Source organism: Talpa europaea (assembly GCF_964194135.1).
Source record: "Talpa europaea genome assembly, chromosome: 4".
Lineage (NCBI taxonomy): Eukaryota > Metazoa > Chordata > Mammalia > Eulipotyphla > Talpidae > Talpa > Talpa europaea.
Window position 1 is genome coordinate 424843 of NC_140070.1, and position 15841 is coordinate 440683.

The 15841-nt window shown below is 60.5% G+C and overlaps 1 protein-coding gene across 1 annotated transcript in view; it reads right to left on the bottom strand.

Moving 5' to 3' along the window:
- The window catches only part of CSMD1 (CUB and Sushi multiple domains 1), a gene marked incomplete at both ends in the record, with an annotated part of 639423 nt that overhangs the window by 60607 nt on the left and 562975 nt on the right, over positions 1-15841 (bottom strand). The window contains 11 exons of the mRNA XM_084232118.1: positions 129-225; positions 531-655; positions 1322-1525; positions 3985-4080; positions 4893-5006; positions 6029-6145; positions 7157-7351; positions 9382-9569; positions 9757-9895; positions 12231-12422; positions 12865-13067. Of these exons, the coding sequence (XP_084088244.1) occupies positions 129-225; positions 531-655; positions 1322-1525; positions 3985-4080; positions 4893-5006; positions 6029-6145; positions 7157-7351; positions 9382-9569; positions 9757-9895; positions 12231-12422; positions 12865-13067 (1670 nt within the window). The remainder of the gene's footprint in view (positions 1-128; positions 226-530; positions 656-1321; positions 1526-3984; positions 4081-4892; positions 5007-6028; positions 6146-7156; positions 7352-9381; positions 9570-9756; positions 9896-12230; positions 12423-12864; positions 13068-15841) is intronic.

Sequence of the window (15841 nt, forward strand, 5' to 3'; positions counted from 1 at the left end):
CTTGCCTGGGCCTCTTCCATGCAGGAGGCTGATCCATGGTGGGGAGGGGGAGCTTCACAAGGAGTTTGCTGCTGTGCGTTTCATGGGCGTTGACGCTCTGTCCAGCCACGCGCCAGGTGGCACCTCACCTGAGAAGCTCCCCAGCCTGGGGGCGGATGCATCGGGCCCATCGTGGATCTCCAAGGAGTCCCAGTTCTGCTCCGTGGCGAAGCCCACCACCTGGATCTGCCGGCGACAGGGCTGGGTCAGCACCTCTGTGCCTGCAGGACCCGCCCACGCGTTGGGGTCTCCACGACATAAAAACAGGCATGGAAGAGAAAGGTGGAGCCCACGCCCCAAAGTGCCATCCTGCAGACTGTCCCCTGGCCCTGACCAGAGGCTTTATGCTAAGCGTCCTGTTATTTTCACTCCAAATATAAAAATGTGATTAGCAACTCCGTACAGAAATACAAAGAAAGAGAACAGGTGTGCCGGGGCTTTAAGAGCCGACACCACGCGCAGGAAGGGGCCGGCCCACACCACGGACGCACCTGGATGCCCGAGCCCTCGGTGACCATGATCCTCCACACGCAGTTCAGGTTGTTGCCGTAGGGCTCGGGGTAGCCGGGCGACAGGATGGTGCCTCTCCGCTGTGTGAAGTTGCCGCTGCAGGGGGCTGAGCGCGGATGGGGCCGTGAGACGGAGAGTGGATGGGCCGGCACCCCCCGGTTGATCAGGTAGGGGGGCTCTCGGGGCTGCAAGACCCTCACCCTGGCCAAGCCCATCTGTCTTGATAAGGCAGCACCCACCGACCGCCCCTACTGCGTGCGGGCGAGAGACTGGGGTCCAAGGCAAGTCTCCTCACGCTCCCAGAGGCCCTGGCCTGGCGGTGGCAGCCACGGCCCCGGGCTCTGCTTTGACTGGTTCACGGGTCACTGTCTCCGAGTGCCTCCCGAGCGTGCGGACGCACAAGACGGGGCTGTCTCCAGGTTTGTGTGGAGCCCGGAGACGCAAAGCGGGAAGGGGCCACTGGCTCAGGGCGGGTCTGGGCTGCACTTGGGCCCCAGTGGGACCGAAGCCCCCCAGCATGCTGGCCATTCCGGCCTGGTGCTTCCCAGCGTCCCCAGCCTGTGTGCGAGGACGCCGCAAGTGACACCAAGCATCAGCTTGCCGGGATCCCTCCAGTGAGACTGTGCCTCCCAGGACACACCCCGCAGAGGCTGCTGCCCCCGCCGCTCCTGACACAGCGGCCGGGCTGTTCTCGAGGGGTCGCGGGCCCACCCAGCAGGCTGCCGTGGCGCTGAGGGTCCGAGGTGGCGGCAGCGCGGGCGCCCGCCCTTACCCACGCAGCTGGGCACAGTGTCGTTCCACTCGGCCAGGGCGCTGGGCACCGCCCGGCAGCGGATGGCCGCCGAGCCCTGCAGCAGATACCCCGGGCTGCACTCGAAGCGCACGACGGAGCCAGCCGAGAACTCGGAGCCGATCCTCCTCCCATAGCGGGGCTCGGGCACGGAGCTGCACTGCGTGTCGCTGGTCCGGGGGACGGCTGCAGGGACACAGAAGCCGCGCCATGCTCGGACGAGTCCCACTCTGGCTCTAGCTCAGGGAGCCCATGTGTGTGCGTGGGGCAGATACTTCCTGGCCTCAGCACCGGGCAGGGGGTTGGGGCTCCCTAGGCCCCACAGAGACGGGGTGTGGCTCCCCACTACACTGCACTGGCGTCCTCCGGGAGCCCGGGCACACCTGTCCTTTCAGGGGAGAAAGGTGTGGTGTGCGGAGAATGAGCGGCTGGGAGGCCTGAGGTGTCCAGTCAGATGGACGTAGAGCAGCCCCGGGCAGCTGTGCCATGGACGTGGCTGCTGAGAACGCCCCTCCTCCCGTGGGACCCGCTGCACCGGGGCGTCAGGTACAGGCCCTGCGACCTGAGTGAGACGAGGCCCAGCAGCCCCAGTCTGGGCCTGGCATCAGGGCCCTCGAGATAACGTGGCACCATCACACATCTGAGTCCCAAGAGGCCTGGGCCCCAGCAAAGGGGGTTGGCGGCCGCTGCTCCAGCGTGGGTGGGGGAAGGAGGCTCCACCGCCCAGAGACGCCCCTTCACAGCGGGTCAGGGCGCCTTTTCTGTGCTGGATGCCCCGCGGCTGGGTCCCCGCACCCCTCACACAGACCCGCTCTGTGGGGCGGGCGCGGCAGCCCGTGACCGCGGAGACCGAGCCGTCACGTGCGGTTTTAACGACCAAGGCGGCTGGCGCCGGCTCCCAGAGGTGCCGCTCAGCTCGGCTTCTCGACGTGCTGACATCTTCCCCCAGCGCGCCGGACTGATTTATAAATGGCTTTCGTGATCCTGGTTCCTCACCGCCAAAGGGTTTAGCTTTGACAAAAGATCAAGTTTTTGCATGACCTCCGTAGCAGGAAGCAAGGGAAGGAAGTTCAGCGGAACTTGATACAGAGGCGCTGGGTCGTGCCCACGAGCACGGGGAGAAGCCCCGCGCGTGAGAACTTCCTTTCCCTTCTGTGTGCACGCGCGTCAATGACAACATGCTACTTTAAGCAAAAAAAAAAAAGGTGTAAAATCACGACTTCTAAGGATAACGTGAAGACGGGGTGGACACTGATCTGATGAGCGGATTGACATTCTAATTTTTATCAAAGATTCGCGTATAACTATTTTTCATCAAGGCAGACAATGACAGTAACTTGAATTTTTCTGGGATGAAAACTAGCTGCAGGGATGCTCTGCATCTACGCGCTGCTCTGACCTCTGGGGCCCGTCCATCCGCTGTAGCCGAGCAGCGGCCCGTTTACTTGAGGAACACCGGAGAGTGGGTTCCCGCGACTGTCCGCGTTTCAACGATGCCCGTTGTCTCAACACTGGCTTCGCTGTTACGTTTTACGCCAACAGCATCACTGGCCAAGCAGGTGCTATTAACCCGGGATGAGGGCCCTGCTCCCCAATTTGCCTCATTTTCATCCTGCTCTTTCTTTTTCAAATTGCCTTATTGCTGAAGAAGGGTTTTCACAGGGAAATATTTTGAGGGTGTGGATTTTGCGGTTTGAGATTATTAGAAACGATTTATGAACCATGGGTCTATAAATTTCAGGAGGCTTTTCTATATAAACTTTTGGGGGACCCCAGTTGCAGCACGGCCTGCATTCGCAGAAGTCGTCCTCAAGGGAAAGGGCACGCCTGTGTGTGCCTCACTTCCGACAGGAGAGGCGCTTGAACGCCACCTGCAGCTCTGCCTCAAGGAGAACTGAGACCCAACCAGCTTCGCTCCTGGCGTCCGCTGCGGACCGCTCTCCCGTCTCAGCCTCGCGGCCTCTGCCAGTCAGGCCAGCCCAGACTCAAAAGCCTGACGGTTTACACGGCTCCTTTCCAGCGTGGGCCGTGAACGTGCAAAGCGAAAATGAAGCATGGTAGGAAAAAGTTCTCAACCTTTTCAGAAACTCTGTGCAATCTTAACTATCTTGAATAAACTCCAAATTGAAAAATAAATGTAAACATATCTAAGGCCCTAAAATGAGTAGGATACAAACAAAATACATAGATACTTATCAGGAAGGAGACAAGACAGTTTGTGTTTTGTTTTGTTAATTGCCTTTTCAGTTTTTACAGTAATATATGGCATTTATAATGCACTTTGAATGCAGGCCATTAAGACAGTTTCTACAATCAAAACTATTATGAAACATTTGACTTGGACAAAACACCATAATGGTCTGCAATCATTTTGCAGACTGTGACTAGCTCAACTGAGGTAATTCACTCTGTACCTGCCTCCTAATAGTGGCAGGAAAAGAGGCATTATTATGTCTGTGCCATAGAAATTCATCTCGTGTCTAAAGCAAAACCGCAATATTTTTATTAAATAATTTTTGTAACTCTGTGAACACTGTCAATTTCTTAAATAGCAAAGACACATACCCCACTATATTTGGGGTTCCCCTGGAAATGTCTGCTGGCATGTGCAGTGTGGGGCAGACCCAGGGCACAGCAACCCCTACCTTGGAAGACGAAGTGGAAGCCCCGGGCAGACGCCCCGCTCTTGGCGCTGAACCGAAGCAGGATCTGATTTGAGGTAGCCAGCGGCAAGGTCTCACCTGGGGGGAAATGCAGGGTGGGCTGTCATGCCCCCAGGCACGGTGGGGGCCTCAGCTCCTGTGAGCGTGGCATTGGGACCGAGGCCCCAAGCGCCATGTCTGTGCAGGCGTCACAGCTCTGCCCGCGCCCGTCCTACTGACACGCCGTCTTAACCGTCACCTTGTCTGTGCCTCCTTGGAAAACACCTGAACGTGGTCTGTGGCAGGCAGTGCAGGGGCGCTGGGTGAAAATTGACTCAGTCACCTTTATTTAATAAATTCTTACTAGGATTTTACTGAAAGTAAGAAAATGTCTTCAAATCCAAAGCTAATTTAAAAAAGAGAAAGAACCCAGAAAAGCCTCTGCACACTATTCGGAACAGCAGCGACGGCAGCGGGCCCAGTTTCATTTTTGAAAGGAAAGGACGCTGCCGGTGATTTTCAGTGAAAGCACGTGAGGAACACCGTGTCCTTAGAGCCACGCTTTACGAAGCTCCTCAAGTTCACACGCACGTGTGTGCACACACAGGCGCACCAGACACGCGTGGGGGTGGGGCCTCTGGGCGTCTGGGTCAAGCAGTCCATGCTCTAGATCTGCATGTACCACAACCGGGAGGCGGTCACAGCACTGAGGCGGGTCAGGAGACACTTGCTGACCACCGGTCCCCAGTGCAGGTGGGACGTGGCCACGCCGGAGTCAGAGGACAGAGCCAGCGGTTTTGGGGCCGGAAGGAGGGAGCGTTGGTAGCTGACACGGAAAGTGTGGTTCTGCTCAACAAGCAGGGAGTGCAAAGATGATTCGGTCTCCCCCACACAAAAGCCGAGCACCTTACCTGAGTGGGACCCTGAGAGCGAGCTCAGGAGCCGGGCCTGGGGGTGGGCACCGTCGAACAGCTCCGCCAGGTCATTCAGCGCCGTCTGGAAGTAGGCGAACTGCCCGAAGACCACTGCAACACAGGGCAGGCAGACGCTGGGGGGCCACGCTGGGGGAACTCGCTGGGCGAGGTGTTGGGGGCACACTCGGGCGGGAGGAGCTGGCCTGGGCCAGGCTCCAGCACATGCCATCCCAGCCCCAGCCCCACAGGCGCGTGCAGAAGCCTCCTGGGGCCACCACCACAATGGAGAGTGGCCAGGGGGTGCCCCCCAGGGCCTGGAGGGGAGACCAGCAAGTCTCAGGACAAATGGTCCTGAGACCCAGGGAGCACCGGTGGCCGCACTGTTCCTGCGAGGCCGGGGAAGTGACAGGCGTTCCCAAACCCCACACGAGTCCCTTACACGAGTCCCCATACCAGTCTCTTACCCAGCAATTAACATTCTTGTCACATAATTGTGTTTTGAAAAATATTTTACCTCAAATAGATTCTAACTTTAGAATTTGTATCGACTTTATTTCCGAGCGTGGGAAGCTGCTATTTTAAGTATAAAGAAAAACCTTGACACAATAGGATTTTTAATTTTACTCCTGGAAATACAAGGGAGTTTCCTATAAATCTACAGAAGCCTCCACCTGGATTCCTCCAGAAAAGAATCCAACTCAAAAAGGAGGTGACCAGGGGCTCGAGGCCCAGTCCCGGCAGCAGCCGCGAGGACCGACGTGAGTGGGATGTTCTGGCTCATTCCAGATCAGACGCTTCTGAGTGGCTTCCAGGAGCGGTCCCTCTGAAGCCCGTGCTGACCCGGACGCCAAGTTCAGGAGGGCACTTGGCAAGTGGGCCTCGGGCTCAGGGGTCGGCCTGTGTCCACGCTGGACTCCTCCAGAGGCCACATCCCGGGATGCCGGGAACTTGCCGCCCAGCACAGCCAAGGCGCTGCCCACAGGGACCCGCCTCCTGCCCACGAGTGCAGCTGCCGCCCCCCCTTAAACTTCTGGGGGGGCCAGTGCCTGGCCAGGGCAGGGTATCTGTTTCCAGATGACCCTGCAGGGGGCTGAAAGGAGATGGGTAATGACTTGAAACAGGGAGGCTCTTACCGAACTCCTTGGGCACCGTTATGGAGTAGAGACAGGTCTGGCCTGCTGTGTAGTTGCGAGGGTAGTTGGGCGACAGCACCACCCCGTCTGGCCCGGTGTACTGGCCCCCACAGGGCGCTGCAACAAAGGCTCAGCTCACGCATGCATGCGCGCACAGCAGGGACGCTGGAACAGCAGGCTCCCTGCCCCGGGGGCCTGCTCAGAGCTCAGCTGTGGGCCTCGGTCAGGCCTCCCTCCAGCAGCATGCTGGGTCATCAGGAAGAGTCGTGACAGCAACAGGCCTCGTAAGGAGGCTGAAGGACAGCGCCAGCCCCATGGATGATGCCAGCAGGCTGCCACCGGCAAAGCCGGGAAAACCCACACATCTTCCTTCAGTTCTCAGGAGCCGCTCTGCTCACACGGCACACGGCTCCATGGAAGCTGAGGAATGCCTTGGGGCAGCAGGCAGAGGAGGGCTCAGGCGTCTGGCAGGGCATGGGGTGGGGGGCAGGCCATGAGCACCCCTGAGGGTGCGGCCCTGGTGTGCACTCAGCTCTGGCCCAGGTTCTTGGGAGACCTGGAGGGCGGTGGGCCTCGCCTGGGGGCGCCTGAGCTCTGAGCACTACTTAACGATGAATCCGCAGGAACGGGGTGCTCAGGGGCCCACTGCCTGGGGCGCCAGGTGAGGGACAGAAACAGTCTCTTGCACACACTGGCTGTTCTATAATTGAAGTTGCTACTGCCTGTGAATTCAAACTGGGTGCAATTTGATAGCTTTTAATAGGTGATTTTATCCATTTAGTCTCTATGTGAATTGATAATTGACAACGCACTGATTTTGGGGAGAAATGAAATGTTTAAAAATGTGTGACTACATGGAGCTATCGGGGAGCAGGAGGGTGAGAGGAGAGGAGAGGAGAGAGTATACACCCCAGGAAGAGACCAGCCGGGGGGCGGGGGCGGAGGCAGACAGGTGGGCGAAGCCTGGAGACTGCCCCGCCTGCGGTGGAGACCAGGCCTGGCCAGGGCAGCAGGACGGCCTGATGGCACCGGCGCCTTCCGCAGCTCCCAGGAAGGCCCAGCCCCAGGAACACGGGGAGCGGTGGGCCCCGCACACTGGACCCTCCCCCGGAGCTGGGCCCCACGCACCTTCGCAGGCCGGCAGCGCCCGGTCCCAGGCCGGCCTCCCGTCGGCGCCCATCACACAGGTGACAGGGGCGGGGTCCCCCAGCGTGTAGCCGGAGTCGCACTGGTAGCTGACGCTGGAGCCCAGCTTGAAGTCCGAGCCGACCCTGGTCCCGTTCATGATGCTGCCAGGGTCGAAGCAGGCCTCCCGGGGCTTCTCTGCAGGCACAGGGGGAGGCCCTCGGCACTGGGTCGTGTAAGACACGACGGAAACGCCCCCCGGCTGACTCGCGAGCAGTTAACCCCCACAGGAACAGCCACCGCCAGGCGTTACCCAGCTGAGCCGGCATCCTGGAAACACCCGGTTAATCATCACCAAATTGGTAACTAGCTGTCAGGCCACGTGAGACATTCCTTCGTGTTAAAGGCACATTTCTCCTTGTCACAGCGCGTCTGACCAGACTCTGGCCGTGCCGCCTCCACCCCGAGGGTGCTCCTCCGGCCCCGTGCACCCTGCTGAGGCGAAGGCCTGGCCCTCTCCCCGTGCCTGCTGACAGTGACAGTGGGAGCGGGAGAGGCGGCCCTAGCGGAGGGGGCCTCCCTGCCAGGTGGCGCCACAACTGGTCCCTTCAACACGGGGGGCCCCTGCGATGCCCCAGGCAGGGGCCCCAGAGGCCCACCGCCTCAGAAACGCGTCTTCCAGCCCCGAGGAGCTTCGTCTGTACAGAGTCTCCTGCCGCGCAGCTGCCGCAGGACCGTCTGACGACGGTCCTGCTCTGTCACCCGCGGCCACTCTAAGCACTCGTGCGTCCGAGGCACCCCTCCCCACGAGCACCCCCGCCTCACGGCGGCATGGACACGAGCCAAGCTCCCTGGCCCCGTCCCGGGTCCTGCAAGAGGCCGAAGCCGTGCAGCCGCGTCCCTCAGAGCTGTGGTGGCCCACACGGGGCCTCACCAGCAGCCTCTCAGTTGGCTCCGCTGACCACAGGCCGCCTCACTTCTCTGGATCGAGTCTCTTGTCCCACTGGCCAACAGGGGTCCCGGGGGCTTTTCTGTCTATGTGTGCGACACAGGTTCTGCCCTGGGTCCCCTTTCTTGGGGATACCAGGGGCCCCCTGATGGGAGCACGACTGGCTGCCAGCCACCTGCTCCCCCAGCCTCCCCGGCCAGTGCTCCTGCCTCTGCCCCTGGACTCGCTGAGGACCCCAGGGGGACCTGTCCCCCAGGACCCACACGGAGAGCGGCTCCCCAGCCCTGAAGGGCACCCTGCCTCTTGAGGCCGCCTCCATCGTCCACTCAGCCAGCGGGGCGTGGAGCCCGGCAGGGAGGCACCCGCGCGAGGAAGAGGTGCAGGGGCCCGGCAGTGGCACTGGCGCCGGAAGAGGCTCCTCGTGGTTGCCAGCTCCAGTGCCCAGGGACGCGGCTGCCGGGCTGGGTCTATTTGCGGTTGTACGTTTTAATAAAGATTGGTAACTGCAGGTGTTGGGGTTTGGGGGAAAGCATGAATTTATACTTAAAACCATATAAAGAAGCAAGTGGAGAAAGTGTGGCAAGAGAGGACACATCCACGACCCGTTTCACACGCTCTCCCGCAGCGGAGGGACCGTGCACTGGTCTGCCGGCGCTCACCGGGCAGACCGATGCCTCCTCAAGTCTCTCGGACACCTCGCTGTCCTAAGTCTCCGGCACCGCCACGCGTTCTCTTTGCCGGGGGGAAACAGTTGGAAATGCGTGTATTTATTTTCATGGACACGGTGTGATGCTCAGTTCGGGGCGTCTGTGTGTGTGAGTCTGTGCTCGCTCTCTGGGCGCCCGATGGGGAGCTGGGGCCTGGTGCAGCACGAGCCCTCACTGGGTGCCCCAGTCCGGACCCCCGGTCAGGACCCCTCAGCCGGTGCCCCCAGCCGGCACCAGAGGCGGGCAGGGGCAGGGCAGCAGGCGTTACACTGAAGACGCTGAGCTAAAACTAAGCTGTTTTGTTGCACATGCACTGTCCTGAAGGAAGCTCTGAAAGCTGTCACGGCACAGGCCGGCATAACCCTAATGCGAATTCTGCGGCGCACAGGCTATAATTCACTTGTGAGTGGCCAGGGGTTCAGGGAAGGAACTTTTGTCCCCTTTTCTCAGTGAAGGCAGCAGTGCTTCCCTGGAGAGCCTCCGCCTGAGATGGTCCCTCCCTGACAGAAAAGGGCGCTGGGCAGCTGCACCTGAGACTGGACCCGCCCGCCTGGGGGAGCTGAGGCCGGTACCTTTGAATTCGATGGCGAAGCCCGACAGGCCCACGGAGGCGTCGCTGCGGAAGGCCAGGAACAGGCTGCTCCCGCTGCTCTCGAGCCGGTCGGGCGCCTGCGCGCCCTGGAAGCTGCCCACCAGGGGGCTGTTGGAGTCCTCGCCCTCGTACACGTGCAGGAAGTCGTAACTGGGCTCCATGCTGAAGCTGCGGGCGACACGCAGCTCATTCCGGCCCCTGGCGCAGGCCCGCAGCCAGAGCCCTGTGCGCGAGGCTGAGCAACCTGCGGGGCTGGGAGGCTGCAGCTCAGGACTCCCTGCAGGACAGGCCCCGGGAGAAGCGCAGCCACTTCAGCTCCGACACCAAACCCGCGGGGCACCGGGAGAGGCAGTACCTTTTGAAGATCAAGGCGATGACGAAGTCGGGGTTCACGCGGATGGTCCAGTCACACTCCTTCCCGGGAGGGTAGGGCTGAGGGTAGTTGGGGGACAGAATGACGCCTGACGGGCCGGTCAGGTTCCCACCACAGGCCGCTGCCAGGAGAGGGGAAGAGCAGGGACAGCACGTCATGGGCGCATCAGTGATACGCGTGGGCAGACGCAGAGCACTCGCCACGTAGTCCGCACAGCCGCACACACGGCGTCCAGGACGCCTGAGCCCAGAGGACTGGCGCATCCCTACAGCGAGAGGACCTTCTCCCCGGCCTCGCCCAGCGCTCAGGATGGCTTTTGAAGGGCTGAGAAGTAAAATTCACTTCCTAAAATTTTAAAGTTTACTCAACTAACCTAAACAGATTACATCAATCCCCTTGCTATGCATGTGCACACACACACGTGCTATGCATGAGCACACACACGTGCACACTCACACGCACTGACACACACCAACACGCACCGGGCTTTTGGCAAATAAGATGAGGTGCCTGGCGTTCAGCTAGCAGGATGCATGCGTCTCTGCGCACACGGCCTTCCCGACTACCTAACTTTCCACACGAGGAAACAACAGAGCAGAGATTTGGGTCACAACCTCGGGCGTGTCTGAAGTCAGGCACCAGGAGGCCCCACAACCCCTCTCAGACACATACTCGGGGGCAGAGCCCCAACCCCAGCCCCCCTGGTTTCCATGCGTGTGGAGCCCATGGTCTCGGGGTCTCCCAGGACACAGCTGTCGGGATCAGGGGTCTGGCAGCCATGAGCAGAGCTGTGCAGATTTGGGGGGCCCGAGGAGGAGAAAGGGGTGCCTGAGGGTCTGAGGAGACTGTCCTGTCCTAAAGGTCGTGAAAGAGGAAAAGGGCAGGCGGGGGCCTGGCTGCTGGGGTGCTGTCTCGGGACTCGGGTGGGGTGTAGACACGGGAGGACAGGTCCCCGGTCTGCAGAGTGACAGAAAGATGAAGCCGTTTCCCCCTGCACACTCCTTTTCCTGTACCGCGCGCTTGTGTGTGGACAGCCTGTCTGGCACTTGCTGCGAGGTGTCTGCAGGGCTGTGGCTGGGCCTTGAGTGGATGCTCAGAGGGATGAGGTGGGAGCAGCTTTCTGGGCCGCGGCCTGGGCTGTTTAGTCAAAATGAGGTAGCAGGAGAAGCAGGTGCAGGCGAGACTGCGGGTGAGTTGGAAAGGTGGCAGATTCCACATTAAGTGTTTAGATCAGTGTAAACAGGTGTTATCTTGAAACAGCAGTTTTGCTTTTGAAGCCTTCCTCCACGATCCTAAAATCATGCAAAATGGGATAAAGTGCATTTTCTATTTAAAACTAGGCCAAGGGTTTTGGAGGATGGTTGCCATTTACAGGTGATCACGCCACCTAGACAGGGAAACGCGCTGAAGTCTCGCTGGTCTCCCGGGGACTCAGCTTGAAGTCAAGTGCACGGCCGCTTGGCCAGACTGGGGGCGGGGCGGCCGGGGTTAGACGGGCGCGGGCCTCCGTCACCTCCAGGACACTGATGAGGGCCTTGTGGTAAATCAAGAGCTGGCATCACAGCCGGCGGGGCGCTGCGGGCGTACGTGACAATAGGAAGGTTTCAAATCACAAAAGCCTCCCAGGTCACCCTACGCAAAACGGCCAGTCAGCCCGGAGGCCCTCTCGCTGTCCCCGGCTCTCTCACAGATTCCTTAAATGTTACCTTTTCAAACAGATGAGAAAGAAGCACAGACACTGACTGTGCGCTGAAAGAATCAAGCTTGGTCGTGTTTCTTTAAAAAAGTAAAGGGAAAACTGTAAACGGTTATTTCTGCTGAAGTGTTTGTGGAATGAAAGGACAACTGTGCAATGATTATTTCATATAAAAATAAGGACGGCCACAGCGCCCTGTTTGTGGTGAGTCTCTTGGGCCACCAGAGTGTGCGAAGCCAGCGTCGCCCTCTCCACAAGGGCATTAAGTAAGAATCTAGCGAATTTCAGAAACAAGTGTCTCCTCTTATCGCCCACTGACACAAGCGGTGTGATTTCCCTTCGGCAGGATTCTATGTGCAGTGTACTGAAATGACGGGAAAAGCACCTGAAAAGAGGAAGTACATTTCCCGCGAGGGCTCTGCCTCGGGCCGTGTTTCTACTCCAACAGGAGGGGCTGGTGGGTGAGGCATTTGCAGCTGCCCAGAATTTTTAAATGACAGTGATTTTTAAATGATGGTAATTTGTAAATGACGCCAGTATCTGAGTAACACTGTCACTGACGGGAAACGGGAGGTACAGTTGGTCACTGTGCTGAGTAAACGGCCTCCCCCACTTCACCCGACACCCCAGTCCCATCACTCGGCCGTGCCCCATCACTCGGCCGTGCTGCCTCGGAAAACTGGGCCTCTGAGGGAAGAGACAATGGATTCCCGGGCTTCCCGCGCGAGCCGCCCCACGCGGCTCTCCCCTGCAGCGGTACCTATGCACGTGGGGGGGTCCGGCTGCCAGAAGAAGCGGTTGTCCAGCTGCACACAGGTGATGGTGGCCTGTCCTTGCAGCTGGTAGCCGGGGTCGCACTGGAAGGCCACGGTGTCTCCCGGCTCCCTGCTGTCCCCGTAGCGGGTGCCGTTCTGCGGCGTGCCGGGGTCATTGCAGGTGGAGGCGACGGACGCTGCGGAGAGGACAGAGGCGGTTGGCGCCTGGTGCCCACCTCCGCGGCAGCCCCGCGACGGGCATGTCTGATGGGTGAAGTGAGCCGTCTGTCCCACCGCACGTGGACACGTGGAAGAACTTCTTGCAGCCTCGCGCTGGCCCAGCCAACCCTGGGCTCAGCATGTTGGCTCCCAGGGACTACAGCGTGGCTCCGTGTCACACTTGGCAGCAGCCCGGCGTGCCCCGCGCCCCCACGGGCACAGTTTTAAGGCACCAAAGGTTGACCAGCCACCGAATGTCTTGGCCGCCCGCCACCTTCCCCCACCCCGCAGAGGGCTGTGGGCAGAAGGGCGGGAAGGCCGGGAATCCCTCTGGACGAGGGTGGGCACATGCCCAGCCTTCCAGTCCCTGGGGGCTGTCCCACCCACAGCCCGCAGCCGGCCACTCGGCCGGGAACCTACTTGAGAACTGGATGGAGAAGCCGGACTTGCTGATGAAGAAGTCGCTGGAGAACTGCAGGGTGAGCGAGTTGAAGGTGCTGTGGACGTCCTCGGGCAGCGCCGAGCCGCTCCACTCCTTGAGCAGGATGTCGCTGTCCACCGGCCCGTCCCAGACCTTCAGGATGTCGTGGGCCGCCTCCGTGTCGAACACAATGAAGTGCAGGCTGCAGGGAGAGACAGGGTTGTGGGCCAGGGTGGCATGAGCCCTGGGGGCTACTGAGCCACCCCCCAAGACCCAGGCTGCATGCAGGGCACAGACCACCCAAGGGCCCCTGGAGGCCGTAGCAGCAGCGCCGGGGCCAAGGCTGCCATGGGCAGGGGGCAGGAGGCGGGGCTGTGAGCTCAGGGGAGGGCGGGCCTCTAGGGGTGCGGCTCCATGCCCTCAGCACCTTCCAGGGCTCGCAATGAGACACAGATCTGCGCACTTTACCCCCTTTCAGTCGCTTACCCAAGTGCTGGTTTGCAACGTGTTTAGGTGAGGGACACGCCAACGCAAGTGTGGGTACCGCGTCTGCACCCCCAAAGTCCCCGACCTCCACGGGCCTGGGCAGCTCTGCAGGGGTGGCTGCGCCCCTGCTGGTTCCTGGGCCCCCGAGGGGTGGCATCTCGCCCGCCGCGCCCGGCACCCCAGCGTGGGCCCCTGAGGCCTGAGCCCGGCATGGCGGACTGGCTAGTCCACCGCCTCTGCCCGGTCTGGCGGATCCAGGCAGCCTCTCGGGACATGGCCCGACGCACGGGGTTTTCCTCGGAGGCCGTCCCTCCCACTTCATACAGTACCTGGAACTGCGTGCCCACCTCCCCCTTGCCCACGTGTGTCCAGTCCACCCCACCTGACCCAGACGGACCTGCCGAGGCTGAAGACAGCAGGTCCAGCCCTGGACTCGGTGACGACGCACCCCTGAGCCTCCAGGCACCCACGGGGCCCTCCACAGTGGCTTTGTTCGTGCCCAGCGCGCGCTGCTCCGACAGAGAAGGGCAGACATGGCCGTGGAGGCGGCCCAGGGCCCACCTTCCCGCCAGCTCGAGGCCCAACTCCCCGCCGGAGGCCCTGCGGAGCGCCCCGTCTCTGACAAGTGACCCTTGCGCGCGCTTGCACCGCTCCCACGTTGCCTTTATAGCCGGCGTTTTCTTTTTTTAAGATTTATCTATTTATGTGCACAATAGCTGGGACCCAGGCCAGAGGCGCAGGGGGTGAGAGGGTCCACCAGGGACAGAGTGGGGAGCAGAACAGGCGGATCCACTGAGATCCACTGCTGAGGGGGGCAGCGGGGAGACAGGAGAGGTCTGCCGCGCCATGTGGGTATCTCCCTGGCAGGCCAGGATGGAACCTGCGCTGCAGAGGCCACGGACAGCTCCACAGGCTGCGCCCAAGCTGCTGCGCCACCGGGGAGGCCCCTGTAACCGGTGTCTTCTGATATCCCCGCCTGCCGCTGCCTGGCCTGGTGGTGCCTTTGCGGAGTGCCCTGCCCGTGAGATGCTTTAATGCGCCCATCATGACGTTCAGGGCAAAATACTCATGTTTGCTATGTTAGGAGACATTTCTCTTCTTCTTTTGTTGACCGTAAAAACATAAAAACATGGTTAAGTCTCGTTTCCTAACCCTGTGTTGACGGCATCACAGGATGTGGTTCTCGGCTAACCAGTGGGAGAAGCCACAGCTCAGCCCCACCCCGCCACTCCTGTGCCCTTCCCTGACGGGCAGCAGCCTCGCTGACCAGCCAGGCTCTCTGGACTGAAGATGTCCCCAGGACAGTGCCCCTCAGAGGCCCGTCCTCACAGGCCCTCACTGCTGCGCATTGATGACGGCTCTGGGAAGGGCCTCTCCCGAGGCCGGGGTGCTCTCGCAGCATAGTCTCCAGGCCCCAGGGACTGCCCCAACTGTCAGTCGGCCCCACTCAGGCTGGGGCAGCCCCCCTCAGGCACTGTCGCGCAGAGCTGACAGGCACACATCTGGGCCTGCTTTAGTCATGCTGCTGCAAGGCCGGCTGCGTGCCTCCACGATGAGGGACAGGTCCTATGCGCCTGCTCAGGGCCTTCCCAGGACCGCCGGGTGGCCACTCTCCACGTGGGAGCATCCATTTCTTTTCCTGTCCTTGCTGCTTCCACTGTGTCGGGTCCTTTTGGTGCTCGTGACACCTCTGCAGAGACTCCCACTGCATGCCCTGCCGCGCAGGACACGAGATGTGGCTTGTTCCTAGTACGGGATGTCTGGGTGTCCACGGGTATGAGGGCAGAAACATGCCAGCTCCAGCTGCAGATGTCTTTTAAATGAGCTTGATGACCGCATGGCGCGGGCTTCTGTAAACTCGCTCATCTGTCGTTGGTAGGATCTGGGAATCACAACCGTGGAGGTGAGCTGTGGCCGCCAGGGCCTCCCTCACCCAGCCTTCTCATCGTCCTCCCCTGTTTTGAGGGGATGGCTGTGCCCAGCCATCACGTGTTCCTGGATGTGCCACCCCAGAACTGCTGCGCATTGATGACGGCTACGGGAAGGGCCTCTCCTGAGGCGGGGCGCTCGTCCAGCACAGCCTCCAGGCCCCCAGGGTCTGCCCCGACCTCCAGTCGGCCCCACTCAGACCGGGGCAGGCCCCCCTCATGCACTGTCGCACAGAGCTGACCGGCACGCATCTGGGCCTGCTCGGAGCTTTAGTCATGCTGCTCAGGAGCGTCAGACCTATCTAAATGCAAAGTTCACATCTGTTAGCTCCAGGAATTAGGGTGAGAAGGGGAACCGCCACTTGCTAGGAAAATCACCGCAGTATCTTTTTACATGATTGTGCATTTAGCATTTGATAAAATTAAAACTAACCAAGGAAGGAAGAAAAACAGGAAATGAAGCACACGTCTAAATCGACGGTCGGGCATTCTGCCTGACGCACACGTGCGTTCCTGAGAATGTAAATCACCTGGTGATCAGGGAGAGAAATAGAGACTAGTA